This window comes from Nilaparvata lugens, chromosome 1, assembly GCF_014356525.2.
Source record: "Nilaparvata lugens isolate BPH chromosome 1, ASM1435652v1, whole genome shotgun sequence".
Taxonomy (NCBI): domain Eukaryota; kingdom Metazoa; phylum Arthropoda; class Insecta; order Hemiptera; family Delphacidae; genus Nilaparvata; species Nilaparvata lugens.
The window spans coordinates 95,119,622-95,134,373 of NC_052504.1; the positions used below are offsets into that span (position 1 = coordinate 95,119,622).

General features: G+C 33.6%; 1 protein-coding gene across 2 annotated transcripts in view; it reads left to right on the forward strand.

The window, feature by feature from the left end:
* The first annotated feature begins 1,683 nt into the window (after positions 1-1,683).
* The window catches only part of LOC111057122 (RNA-binding protein 24-B), a 136,290-nt gene continuing 123,221 nt past the window's right edge, over positions 1,684-14,752 (forward strand). For both annotated transcript variants that reach the window (XM_039419666.1, XM_039419667.1), the window contains exon 1: positions 1,684-2,193. In XM_039419666.1, the coding sequence (XP_039275600.1) occupies positions 1,915-2,193 (279 nt within the window). In that variant the 5' untranslated portion in view covers positions 1,684-1,914. The remainder of the gene's footprint in view (positions 2,194-14,752) is intronic.

Below are 14,752 nucleotides of genomic sequence, written 5' to 3' on the forward strand. Positions count from 1 at the left end.
TTTAAAAAAAAGGGTACTGAGATTTTTATTTTCTTTATATTTATGAACAATCTCATAAGAACTTGGAAATACTATTTTTACTTATTATTATTAAACGAAAATCCAAATTAAATGCTGTAATTTACCCCGAAGACTTCTGCTACTGCAAATATTGACTTTGGGGTGAATTACAGCATTCAATTTGGATTTTCGTTTAATAATAACTAGTAGTTCTGTGAACAGTAGACCTCACGCAGTATTCTCATCCACAAGTACCTGATTGAAACTATAGACCTTATGGAAATACAGCAATAGACTGGCTTCTCCACACATCTGTGTAATCACTTGTCAAGTGATTTATGATGAATAATTCTATAGTACCTGATTGAAACTATAGACCTTATGGAAATACAGCAATAAACTGGCTTCTCCACACATCTGTGTAATCACTTGTCAGGTGATTTATGATGAATAATTCTATAGTCTGATTTTTACTCTAATATTGGCGTATGAAGGAGGCTCCTTTTTCCTTTTATATTAACCTTGAAATGCAAAATTTCCAAAAACCTTGTATATAAGTCGACGCGCAATTTAAAAAGGAACATACCTGTCAAATTTCATGAAAATCTATTACCGCGTTTCGCCGTAAATGCGCAACATTTAAACATTAAGAGAAATGCCAAACCGTCGACTTGAATCTTAGACCTCACTTCGCTCGGTCAATAATTAATTCATTAGCATTTGAATAATTGCAATATTCCAGTAATTTCCATCTGTAGACTATTTTTACTGGTGATTTATGATGAATAATTCTATAGTCTTATTTTTACTCTAATATTGGCGTATGAAGGAGGCTCCTTTATCCTTTTATATTATCCTTGAAATGCAAAATTTCCAAAAACCTTGTATATACGTCGACGCGTAATCAAATAAGGAACATACCTGTCAAATTTCATGAAAATCTATTACCGCGTTTCGCCGTAAATGCGCAACATATAAACATTTAAACATTAAGAGAAATGCCAAACCGTCGACTTGAATCTTAGACCTCACTTCGCTCGGTCAATAATTAATTCATTAGCATTTGAATAATTGCAATATTTCAGTAATTTCCATCTGTAGACTATTTTTACTGTTCATTGATACTACATACTGTATGAGGGAATCCAGCTTTATTCCATTATATCGGACATATACAAGTCCGCTATCCGCTAGTCTGCTTTCATCTTTGAAATGGTTATCCAGAAAATTCGTCACTTCCAAGTTTTTATGCTCGACAACTTATTATTTGCAGTCTGCCTTTGTGTGCACACACATTCTCTCGTCCCACGTTCGCGAGCATTAGCTCGTGTTTAGGAATTGTTGGAAGCGAATAAAAGTTGATTTATTGAGCTGACGTGCTACGCTGTGGTGTTGAGCGTTGCGCTTATACACATGCATGCATCGCCGTATAGTAGGCTCTATGTTGATGGAAATTCGTTTAGGCGCGGAGGAAGAATCATCCCGTCGAGAAGTCGCGAGATTTCGGCTGGCTGCTTCCCTCTTTGTCACCAACACACACGTGCGGCGTCTGCTGTCTCTCTTTCATCTCAACCCTCGATGTGCTGTTATAAAAAGTAGGGGAGGGTGGTTGGGGCGGCGAAGGGAGGGGGAAGCCCATTGCGAACAGCTGCAGGGGGGAGCAGAGCCTAGCCTAAATATAGACGGCGGTAATGGAGGGAAGTGCTTGGTGCGCGAAGCGACAGAGCGACAGTGCTGTAGACGTATTGGAACGGAGTGGACGTGTGTAGCTTGTTGTCTCGCTCTGACTCAGTTCGGTTCCAGTAGTGAGTGAGAGTGTTAGCGTGGTGCTATTCTCGGCATGTGCATCTAGATCTATCGGCTTGTGTTGCAATATTTCGCAGGTTCATTGTTTGGTAGGGATTGTTGATTGTTATGTTGATGCCGGCAGCTCTAGGCACCTCCGAGAACATGCTGGGCGCCGAAGGGTTGGTTAGTAGTTTGGGTCTTGGCGCTCCAGCTGCGGCTGCAGCCGCTGCAGCTGCCGCTGCTCAACAACAGAAGGACACTACGTGGACAAAACTGTTTGTGGGAGGCCTGCCCTATCACACCACCGACAAATCGCTCAGGGAACACTTCTCTGTGTTCGGCGAAATCGAGGAAGCCGTAGTTATCACCGATCGCCAGACGGGGAAAAGCCGCGGATATGGATTTGTGAGTAGACTCGTTCATTTCGCAACTTAACCTCACTACATGAATCCAAGCTCTAGTCACCTGTTGCCTGATACGTGTTTTCCTACTTTCACTTCATCCCCCAAACCCTTTCCACTACCCACATTTTACACGTCAACTCAAACAATTTCGTGCTACGAAATACACATCTTTCGATACCATCATACTTTTTTCATCGTTATCTAGAACTAGGCCTATAGAATTTGATTTATAAACTACAACCTCAGCATGAAATTGATCGTTTCATACCATACTAATTCATTGTTAGACTTGTTTAAGCTCTCTTTTCTGTATAGGACTACTAGGAGACTACTTTTTTATAGAAATAGAAACTCAGTACCCTTTATGAATTATTTAATCACAACATGTTTCGGACATTGAAATCACTTGATTTTTTTTTTACTTCCATTAAAACTAGTCACTAGGACTAACCATTAATTTTGTTCTCTTATTTCTTATCCTAAAATATTAATTTTTATTGCTAAAGTCTTCCAGTGAAGCCTACAGTTCTAATCTATAATTCTTCTACTTTAAATTCTACTTGAAAATGACATCAATGTCCGAAACATGTTGTGATTAAATAATTCATAAAGGGTACTGAGATTTCTGAGATTTCTATTTTTCTTTCTATTTGTTTAAGCTCAGTTGCACAAAATCCTGTTGAATTTTAATCGTTATTAAATGCCACATGAACCAATCGGAGAAGCATTCTTCTCAACAAAGTATTCTCTGATTGGTTTTCGTGGAATTTAATCATGATTACAATTTAACAGGCTTCTGTGCAACCGACCCTTAGAATTCGATTTAAAAACCATAACCTCAGCATAAATAGAGATCATTTGATACCATACTTTCATGATCGTTATCCCTCATCTGGATGTCCGTGTTTTTACGTATAATGCTGGATTACATCAGTGACAGTGAAAGTGACCAGCTCAAAGAAGATATATAATTTCCATGATTTCTGATTGGACTATTTCATACACACGGCCGAGCGAGTATGAATACTGCCATTAGAACTTATGTAAATCATCTGAACATGTCATCTCATCACCCAAGCACAAGCGAAAATATTGTGCATCATGGGAATTATCTTAAAAAACAAAGAAATTGTTGTTCGATTCTCTGAAAATAGGATAAATTTTGTAGCCTGATAGGCAACTTCGATTTTTATCTATAGATATTTCATTTATTCATTTCATTTATTTATTAGTAGACAATAGATACAATGCAGGTAAAAACAACAGGCATTCGCCCAAAACTGCTTTAAACCTTAATTTGGAATACACAGTCTAGAGGTTATGTAAATGATAACTTAATTCACACACTATTTTGAGTCCAAAAAATGTATGTACTACAATAATTTTGAATTTATCAGATTAATTAATTTTAAAATACAAATCCAAACAAGAATCTTCCTTCACAATCACAAAAAATATTGAAATTTTCACTTAAATCCACAAATTATAGGTACTCATGTTAAAATTCTAGATGCTGTGTTCAAATTAATAAAAATGATATAAAAAAACTTGTAGTACTCTTTATTATTAAAAACATGAAAAAATATTAAAACGACTAGCTTTGACCATAGGTCATTTTCAAGTTTTAATAATAAAGGGTACTACAAGTTTTTTATATTTTTTTTTATTAATTTGTACAAAAATAGCCCATATAAGTGAAGTGTTTTTATGCTGTGTTCAGTATCTATGGATTTATTGTATTAAATCTAATAATCTTGTGGTTTTGGGACTAATTAATAACCTACGCGTTTTGTTTAGTAATTTTTTGCTTTTCAACGATCTTACCTAACCCTTCTATTTATCTGAATTATCACAAATTCATGTGGTACCACTGAATACATCATAGAACACATTGTAGAAGTTTTCTTTTTCTCTGGCGGCAAATTTCGTTTGATAACTGTTTTATGGAATGTGATCTCTGAGTTACCATTTGTAGAGATTATTCATTTGGCTACAAATTAAATATGTTAAATGATCTATAGTATATAACAGTATTGACAATCACACTAGTGTAGATTATAGGTGAATGAAAATTTCTATTATTTTTTACTATTCATGGGAAATTGGATGTTTGAAAGGCTAAGGGTTGCGTTACGTTACATAACATAAAAACAACATCAATCTCATCATCTCGTAAACCCTTGCTTTCTATTGCGCAATAAGTCATTTACGGTAACAAAACGGTACAAAAATACATCCAAGAGCAAGAACAATGTGGTTTTCAAAATCTCTTCTCCTGTCAATCAACCCAATGTAAAAGTCTATTCACTTGATGAGAAACCGTTTTTGGTTCATCGTTCATCAATGGTGAACAATATTATTATGTAACATAAGATAACCCTGAATCAATACATCGTAGGCCTTCGGAATTCTTTGCAATTGACAAAAATTTTCAATTTGTCACTAACATTTCTGCATAGAGATGAAAATGAATGATAGATTGTATTTGTTCAAATAGTGATGATGGATTAAACGTTTTCAAAGTGTAATTGCAGTATGGGAAGCATCTTAAAATTTAATGAATGCAACTATAACTCATATACTCGAAATAAAATGAAAAATATTTTATTCCTCAAAAAAATGGTAACTTAAGTTTTATACAATAACAGAAAAATCTATATATCTTATCATCTAAACAAAAAACTTTTTACAATAATATAATTGTGTGGCACAATGATAAGGTTCTTTTACATTAATGAATATAAAAAAACGCCGGGAGGCCTAGCCTGTGTGGGGTAGAATTATTCACTCGTATCAAAATTTACCTATTTTTGTACAATTTCTATCTAAATTTGGGAAAGGAACAGTTTTGGGCTTCAAGCCTGTTGTTCCTTCCCCAATCATTCATAGTTGAGAATTATATTGTATGTATCAATGTAGGCTATAAATGAATAAATATTAATGTCTTACTATGCCACTCTACATTCATGTAGTTTGTTGACTGAATCCACGTTTTTTTAAAAGATCTAAAATTCTAGTTCTTGGAAGATATGGTAGTTAGCCAATCTTTGCATTTCTTATTATATTGTAGAATGTATAAATTGAAATTGTGTGAAACATATCACTGGTATAATATCTCTCTCATCATAATTTAATTCAAATTCTTCTTGTTTAATTTTCTAATTTTCCTTCCCACACTCAAATCATAAATGCAAGGTAGTTTCCAATCGAGCATAATTTAATCTCACCTATCAGAATATAATTGACCGAGCGAAGTGAGGTCTAAGATTCAAGTCGACTGTTTTGCATTTCTCTTTATGTTCATGTATGTTTTTTGTTCATATTCCGCATTTACAACGAAACGCAGCAATAGATTTTCATGAAATTTGACAGGTATGTTCCTTTTCGAATTTCGCGTCGACGTATATACAAGGTTTTTGAAATGTTGCATTCTAAGGATTATACAAAAGGAAAAGGAGTCTCCTTTGAACGCCAATATTACTGTGAAAATTAGACTTTAGAATATTATTCATCATAGATCAGCTGCCTAGTGGACTATAATACTACCCGTTCAAAAACATCGATAATCTTGATAATGTATCTTTCCAACAACGTTAGTAGACAGTTGACTATAATACTACCCGTTCAAAAACATCGATCATCTTGAAAATGTATCTTTCCATCAACGTTAGTAGACAGTTGACTATAATACTACCCGTTCAAAAACATCGATCATCTTGAAAATGTATCTTTCCATCAACGTTAGTAGACAGTTGACTATAATACAACCCGTTCAAAAACATTGATGATCTTGAAAATGTATCTTTCCATCAATGTTGGTAGACAGTTGCAGCCAGACCTGATAACAGCGCTTACACTCACATTCCGGGACGACACGTCACGGTACGATAGGATAGAAAGATCTATGTTTATTTAGGATTTTTTGTAGACATTTTAAATTGATGAATTATTTATTGATTTTTGAGAAAACATAACAACAGGTCAATGTAACTTACTGAGCGCGAGGTCTACTGTTCACAGAACTACTAATTATAATTTGAGAAAATCTTTTCAAATTGCATTTTTCATCTCAACTGTCCATCTCTAATGAAGGGGTACCCTAATCAGAGAGAAAAGAATAAGAATTTAGTTCTGACTCGAATGGAGGAGCCTTTTTTTATTAAAATTTTGCCTGATTCCATAAACCTCTTGTTATTTATAACTTTATAATTAAATAGAAAGATTGGTGATTTAGTAGGAGGCTGAGAGGCCTGATGTTGCACTAACCAAGCTCTGATGGTTATTCAGGGCACGGGAAGCTTGTTCGATGTAAGCTGTGTACAAATAGGTTGGGAGAGGTTGATTGAATTTTCATTAGAGTAGGCTCCATTTTGTGAGACTTCATCCCCTGCCCTAGCCCAGCCTCCGACCAAATGAACAGTAGGAAATTGAACCAACTAATTGATTCGCATGGCATCGGACGATTCTGCTGCATGATAGAGCCATACAATCAATTTGAAAACTAAATTACTATTTCGGATAGACAGCAGAACTGTGTTGTTCCAGGAAAACATGATATACAAACATCTAAACATCTAAACAGAAGTTGCTCGATCAATAGTATAGGAGAACTTATCTGATTTAGCGTACGCAACGTAATTTATTTGGCATATATACATTTGTGTTTCAGTTGCACCATCCATATCCCATATTTTGATAAATGAATAATTATGTCCATAGATTCATAAAAAATATGAACTAGCATAAACGCTTCCAGCAGCTTTTCCAGAATAATTAGAATGCATGATTCTGGAAAACAGTTTGAAAATTAATAATGAATGATTGCATACAATCAGAGCTTCAAGTCTACTCATTTCTCCAAGCTTGATGAACTGGCTACTTCCCTGATAGGATGAATCCAGCAGTTATCCATCTACAGATAGCTCCAATGCTTTTCTAATTAGAATAAAATAGAATTGTAGTACCCTTTGTACTTAATAGAATAAGGATACAGATTATTTGAAATTCATTTTTATAACCTGACGATGTGTGATCACCGAAACTAGTAGGTAGTTATAATATGTATTCTTATTCAATTAATTCAAAGGGTAGGCTACTATAATTCTATTTTATAAATATAAGAAAGTGTCCCTGAATTTATACATTTCAAGAAGATTTGGAACTCTTCTAATTTATATAATAATCTACAGATTTTATAAAATTAGAATACATTGTATTCTAAATTACTTTTGGTTTTTCCAATTCCTTGCCACTGACAAGTGATGTTTTGTTACTCTGATCAGAGGAAAGAATATCTCAAAAATAGAATGGATCTAGTCAATTTGACACTTGAGTTTCTGTACGTTGATTTTGTACTCAAGTGAAGAATGCCTGAAGTGAAACCGTATGTTGTTAGAATATCCTTGGCAAACTTTCTCTTTTCCAACCCTCCTTAATAATAATCAATTTTAGTTGTCAGCCTCAGTTAGCATTTGTTTTGCTTGTTGTTATTATTACACTACCGTACTGAAATGTAGCGGTTTGTTTAATTCACCTACTTTACAACCAAGACCTATTTATTATATTCAATTCAAGACCTAGACCTGAATATCATTTCCTAACCATACCACTATATTTTCTATATAATGATGAAAATAAATATAGGTTATATTGATTCCCAACCTAATTTATAGACTACCTACTGTATTTAAGTCTAGAAATCAAATACACTTCACTCCCATATATCCTAGGATATACTAGAAAATAATTAAGAACTGAAAATTTTGTGTGAACAAACAAGACTTGAAACAAGTAAACAACCACAAGTCTTAGGGCCAGTTTCCGAGCACGGGATTTGGCCAAGTTCTAGACTCGGGACTTAGCTAAGTTCTAGACTTTAAACAGCTGGAGTCAGAAAATTGGCTTTCCGAAACGGGGCGTAGTCGTAGTTATTGTCAAAGTCACGTTTGAATTCAATTTCGAAAAACTAGATAATTGAACACCAAATAAAATAAAGAGAGAATAGTGTAATGTTTCAGCCATTTTGAATTATTTAGAAATGTTTAATTTCGTCAAGGAAAAACGTTTTAAATTATAGAAATTGGGAAATAAAAACTGGGACTACTGTTATAAAAACTACGACTACGCCCCGTTTTGGTAAGCAAATTTTCTGACTCCAGCTGTTTGAAGTCTAGAACTTAGCTAAATCCCGAGTCTAGAATTTGGCCAAATCCCGTGCTCGGAAACCGGCCCTTCATTTTCCTAACCTAATTATAGCCTACCTACTGTATTTAAGTCTAGATCTAGACCTGAATATTCAAATCAAATACACCCCACTCCCATCTATCCTATGATATACTTTAAAATAATTAAGAACTGAACATTTTGTGAAGTGAACAACTACAAGACTTAATCTATTACCGACTATGTGTAACCTTATCTGAATTTGGGAGAGGAATAGCACAAGGTTACCTTATTTTTTCTCCCTATCATTTTTGATGATGTACTTATTGTATGAATCAATAAATAATAAATAAATATTCATAGAATGAATTAGTATTACAGTATACTTAGTCTTTGTGTATGTTTGTAAGTATCCTACCATAAAATTGAAAGATTGGAAGACAAAAATAGTTTCTAAACCAATTTAGACTCTATTGAATTTTGACCGTACGAATTCTTCTTTTACCAGCAATACGATATGTGACATATTCTTGTATTTTTGATTACTAGTAGTTCTGTGAACAGTAGACCTCACGCAGTATTCTCATCCACAAGTACCTTATTGAAACTATAGACCTTATGGAAATACAGCAATAGACTGGCTTCTCCACACATCTGTGTAATCACTTGTCAGCTGATTTATGATGAATAATTCAATAGTCTGATTTTTACTCTACTAGTAGTTCTGTGAACAGAAGACCTCACGCAGTATTCCTATCCACAAGTACCTGATTGAAACTATAGACCTTATGGAAATACAGCAATAGACTGGCTTCTCCACACATCTGTATTTGTCTCCACACTTGTCAGCTGATTTATGATGAATAATTCAATAGTCTGATTTTTACTCTACTAGTAGTTCTGTGAACAGAAGACCTCACGCAGTATTCCTATCCACAAGTACCTGATTGATACTATAGACCTTATGGAAATACAGCAATAGACTGGCTTCTCCACACATCTGTATTTGTCTCCACACTTGTCAGCTGATTTATGATGAATAATTATTCTATAGTCAGATTTTTACTCTAATATTGGCGTAAAGGAGGCTCCTTTTCCCTTTTATATTATCCTTGTAATGCAAAATTTCCAAAAAAACTTTGTATATACGTCGACGCGCAATTAAAAAAGGAACATACCTGTCTAATTTCATGAAAATCTATTAACGCGTTTCGCCGTAAATGCGCAACATATAAACATTTAAACATTAAGAGAAATGCCAAACCGGCGACTTGAATCTTAGACCTCACTTCGCTCGGTCAATAAAGAACTACTACTGTAGTTCTTTATTTTTTTATTTCAAGTTGTTCGTAATTAATCTTCGAAGTAGCCCTATCCTACTTGAATTTGTATTTTTATTTGCCTATTCATTGTATTCTTCAACGGTTCTGGCTTTGTAGTGTTGTTAGTCACATAAAATTCAAGCCTATTTGAATCGAATGAGAAACGGTATGTCACTCATGGACGTTTAGCGAGCTGTAATGTTATGATTATTTTAATGAGCACTAGGCTACTCTTTACTGAAACCAACCTGTTGTCGGAGCCATTCTTTGCCGGCTCCAATTGTTAGTGACGGCCAGAATTCGTGTTCTAGACTGCTATCGAATTAGAATGTCATGAATATTCAGCACACGAGGTGAGCATTGTTATTCATACAACAAGTACACAATGCACACATTAAAGCACACCATTTTCGATCATAAAGTTTATATCGGTTGATAATTTCAACTTGATATCTAAACTTGCTCAAATTTATCAATGATCAATATTAGTATTAGTAGGTAGTGTTAATACACTCACATTCTTCGATTCAAATTTTCGGTAGAGAGTTAGTGGGGAGGATATTTTTAATATTCTTTCCGAAGAATGGACATTGATATGTCCAAAGCTCCGCCAATTTATGTAGATGCATAACAATATAATTATTATCTATAGTTATTATATTACAAATTGCTTTTTCATATCATATACAGTTCAATAATTATTTTCTTAGTCTATATTATGTAAATTCATCTATAATTTTGCTGTATTGTAAGCTATTGTATATAAGTGTATAAGCCAGTATATATTGTAATCTACATAAATAAAGTACTCAATCAATCAATCAATCAATTCTTGGTAGGGGCTACTCGAATTTATATAAAAATTGAAAATCTTACGCTTTTTAAGCTTCATTTTGATAAAATAAAGATGTTATTGTCTCTTTTCTGTATAGGGTTATTTGTAATATAAATATAAATAAAAATCTCCGTACACTTTTTTTGAATTATAATAAAAATAAAATAAAAAAAGGTACTGAAATTTTTATTCCTATTTGAAGATATTATTCCTCACTGAGAAATAAGAATTGAAGAATGGGTACTTGCTCATTTATTCATTTGATAACACAAATAAGTCAATTCAATGTAGGTCATTCAAGTCAATTAAGTCATATAAGTCATTTAAGTCAATTCAATAAACAATGTAGGTATATGATAGGGAATGCATTTTATTACAGTTTGGTAGGTACATCAATTTTGGTGTACAGTTAGGTCCATAATTAATTTAATTAATTTATTTATTTATGGAGACAACAGTTTACCCCTAATGTGTCTCCTTCACAAATACAACAATACAAGATTATTATACAATGAAAATTCAGCTGTGCTAATAGTGAAGTTGTGTTTCTTTTCTGGCTCAACATTTTGCAAAATTACTCAAAAATTTCTGATTTGTAGAGATTTGAGTGAGATATTTTTGTTTTTCATCAGTTTTCAAATATCAAAATTCAAAATTTTTAGTTTAGTCACTAGTTCTGAAGTGGAAATTGGACTTTTTGCAGTGAAAGTGAAATCTTAACCTTATTAAACCACAGGTTTTCGAGATCCGGTCACAGGACGCTTCTGCTTTTAGTGGCACGAGCTGATTGCTCGTCATGCGTAGTCTGTTCCAAGCCGATGATTTTCAGGGTACATGGTTGCTCAACCCCCAAACGACCAGTGGTCAAAACCAGCGCCAACAAAGTATACTCATTCTCTCATACATGATAATTTTACTCTTACATCCTATTATAATAAGCTAGCAATTTCTGTATATATCTGGTTATTTTTATATCTGGCTATTTATGTTTTACGGATCTCGAAAACTGCTCTAACGATTTTCACGAAATTTGGAACATAGTAGGTTCATGATATAAAGATTTCATTACCCTATGTCTCATTCTTTGGAAAAATCGCTGAACGACATTAAAAGTAATTCATCCTTGGAAAACAGATGATAATTTCGTCGTCTCTCGATAACAGAAGAGTCTGCCTGTGTGGGACAGAGACAGAATTATTTCCAGCTTTGTAATCATAATCAATCAGCGAGAAATTTTATCTAGCTAGACAATTTTTAATAGATTTGATTAACATAATCTGATTTGTTGACATGACATGATAATCCTCCTAAACTTGAGTATATCATAATTTTCAAAGTTGATCATTATTTGACAATTTCAAGTGATTAGTGAGTGTTATTTTGTTATTCAATTTGGTTTATATATAATCTAAATTATAATTTCTTTGTTTTCAAATGTTTGACCAGAAAATTCTACCTGGATTCAAGTGTATGGAACATAACCTACTTTCTGGACTATTTCTAGTGTATAAATCAAAATTCGGGAAAAACAGTTTTGGGCTGTGCCTGGTAGTACTTCCATAATTATTTTAAAGAATTGTGTTCGGTTTATCAAAAGTCAATAAATAAATAACGAGCGAAGCTCGGTGCCCCGATATTTTTTATAAAGAATGAAGTGAACATTTTGAAGATGATACAGATTGTAAGTACACCCAGAAGTATACATTTTGACGATGATGAAGATTGTAATTACCCCCGGAAGTATAGATTTTGAAAATAATACACAAAATGTTAACACCGGAAAGGGATTCCAGTGCCACCACAGTGTTTAAATTTAAAAATAATTATTCTCTTAACAGAAAATGCCAATAATTACCAATTACTTTTTGCGTGATTCACAATATTGTTTTTTGCCAATGGAAGTCATCAACTAATATCTCGTGATTAGGTCAACATTTCCGAAATGAAATTGCTGGAACTTCAATGAAACTGATACGATACACACTCTATAATACTAGTAGTTCTGTGAACAGTAGACCTCACGCAGTATTCTCATCCACAAGTACCTGATTTAAACTATAGACCTTAAGGAAATACATCAATAGACTGGCTTCTCCACACATCCGTGTAATCACTTGTCAGCTGATTTATTATAAATAATTCTATAGTCTGATTTTTACTCTAATATTGGCGTATGAAGGAGGCTCCTTTTCCCTTTAATATTATCCTTGAAATGCAAAATTTCCAAAAACCTTGTATATACGCGCAATTGAAAAAGGAACATACCTGTCAAATTTCATGAAAATCTATTACCGAGTTTCGCCGTAAATGCGCAACATATAAACATCTAAACATTCAAACATTAAGAGAAATGCCAAACTGTCGACTTGAATCTTAGACCTCACTTCGCTCGGTCAACTACGATAATTACTCCACTGCAACAATAAGTCAATGAAACTTTTGAAATTTTTTTGAGCAGTGGCTTTTGAGGTATTTCAATAAAATGTTAACAAAACGTGATTCATGAACTTCAAAGTAGAGTACCTAATCCTGTAATTTGATATAGTTGACTTTCGTATTAATAATAACTTTCAGTCTCTTTGTATTGCAAATTCTTTGTATTGGGGCATGATCTTATTTTAAACAGATTACTATTTACAATCAAATTCATCACATTTAACTTGAAGTATATTTTGTGGAATATCGTATCTTGATACCAAGGATAGATAGTATATAGCTACTGTACGGTATACTATTCTTGAAAGGATACAACCTTTTTTATTATAGAGTTATCAGGTGATTTTATAAGAATATTTCCACAATCTAGATGAAAATGTTCATTAATATGCTCACCTCTATAGAAAAACCAGAATTAAGGTAGACGCACATAGATCGTCATCGGACGGACGGCACGCATCGGACGATTAGATTTGATACATTGTTTTCAATTGGATTGCGCATACCTATCCGCATCCGTATAGGTATGCGCACTCCAATTGAAAACAATGCATCAAATATAATCATCCGATCAGTGCCGTCCGTCCGATGACGATCTGTGTGCGCCTACCTTTAGACTAGATTTGATTCCTTTATTGTAAGTTACAATATTTGCTGGATTATTCACTAATTCACAATGAATGATAATGTAGCTCATTATTAATAGAATTTTACAGTGTATGAAGAATGTGGATTATTTATAATAAATGAATGAATAAATATTTAATAAATTGAAGAAGTGTATGAAGAATGTAGATTTAAAGAATTGAAGAATGCACATTTAAACAGATTGAATCCAATTTGAATTTAGATAATAAAATATTGTAATGTTGCTACGTAAATCTATGTTTTTTCAACAAATTGTCAATTCTTGATAAAGGATATAGAATAATATCATCCTACCCATTAACACACGACCACATTACAGAAAATATAAGGGGGAGTTGACATCCTTTCGACATCTTTTTTAAGACAACTTTTGCAGCTTCGGCTTCTACACAGTGTTGCTGTAGACTGTGGTTGTGAGCTATTCTATTATGGCACACTCTGGATATAATAATAATAGGAGTAGGTATTAGTTGAAGTATATATTTTGTAGTGGTCAGCACAAGATAGTCTATTTAGCGAGGCACCAAGTAGAACTGGACAATCTGGTACTAGGGACCACCAAATGGTGGCCTAGCATCACCACCTGCAATTATACAGTGCCGAGCATACTCATGGACATAATACCCGTTGCATGTAGATGTTAGGGGTTGTTGAACTAGATAGTAGTCGCTCCGCTCTGTGATGTGTGACGTCAGCTGCATCAACTGTCAAAATTTGCATTCTTCCAAAGGGATGGGGAAACGCTATTAAGGTTATTTAAAATTCTGTTCACCCTTCTGCTCGGGGTGGAATGTCGATGTGGGTTGTAGGGAGAAATTGGAGCTGTGCTGGCAAAATTCGTTGAATTTCCCCTCAATAAGTTACAAGAGTATAATTTGCTCATTAGTGTGATGTGCTAATGTAGAAATGTGTGATATTGATAACTGTTATTCATATGGATAGGTTGATTTAAATTAATATTCATTCATATTGATATAGGTTGACTGAAATTGAATGAACCATTCTACTAATCTAAAATAGTCACATTTTACTACTAAATAGTGTGTAGGTTTTTGATTTTGTATTAAATTTTTTTAAATAAGTGCAATATTTCTAAAGTTTTTAATTTATTGTGATACATTCTGTGATTCATTCAGAGTATAAAATCAACCTTAAAA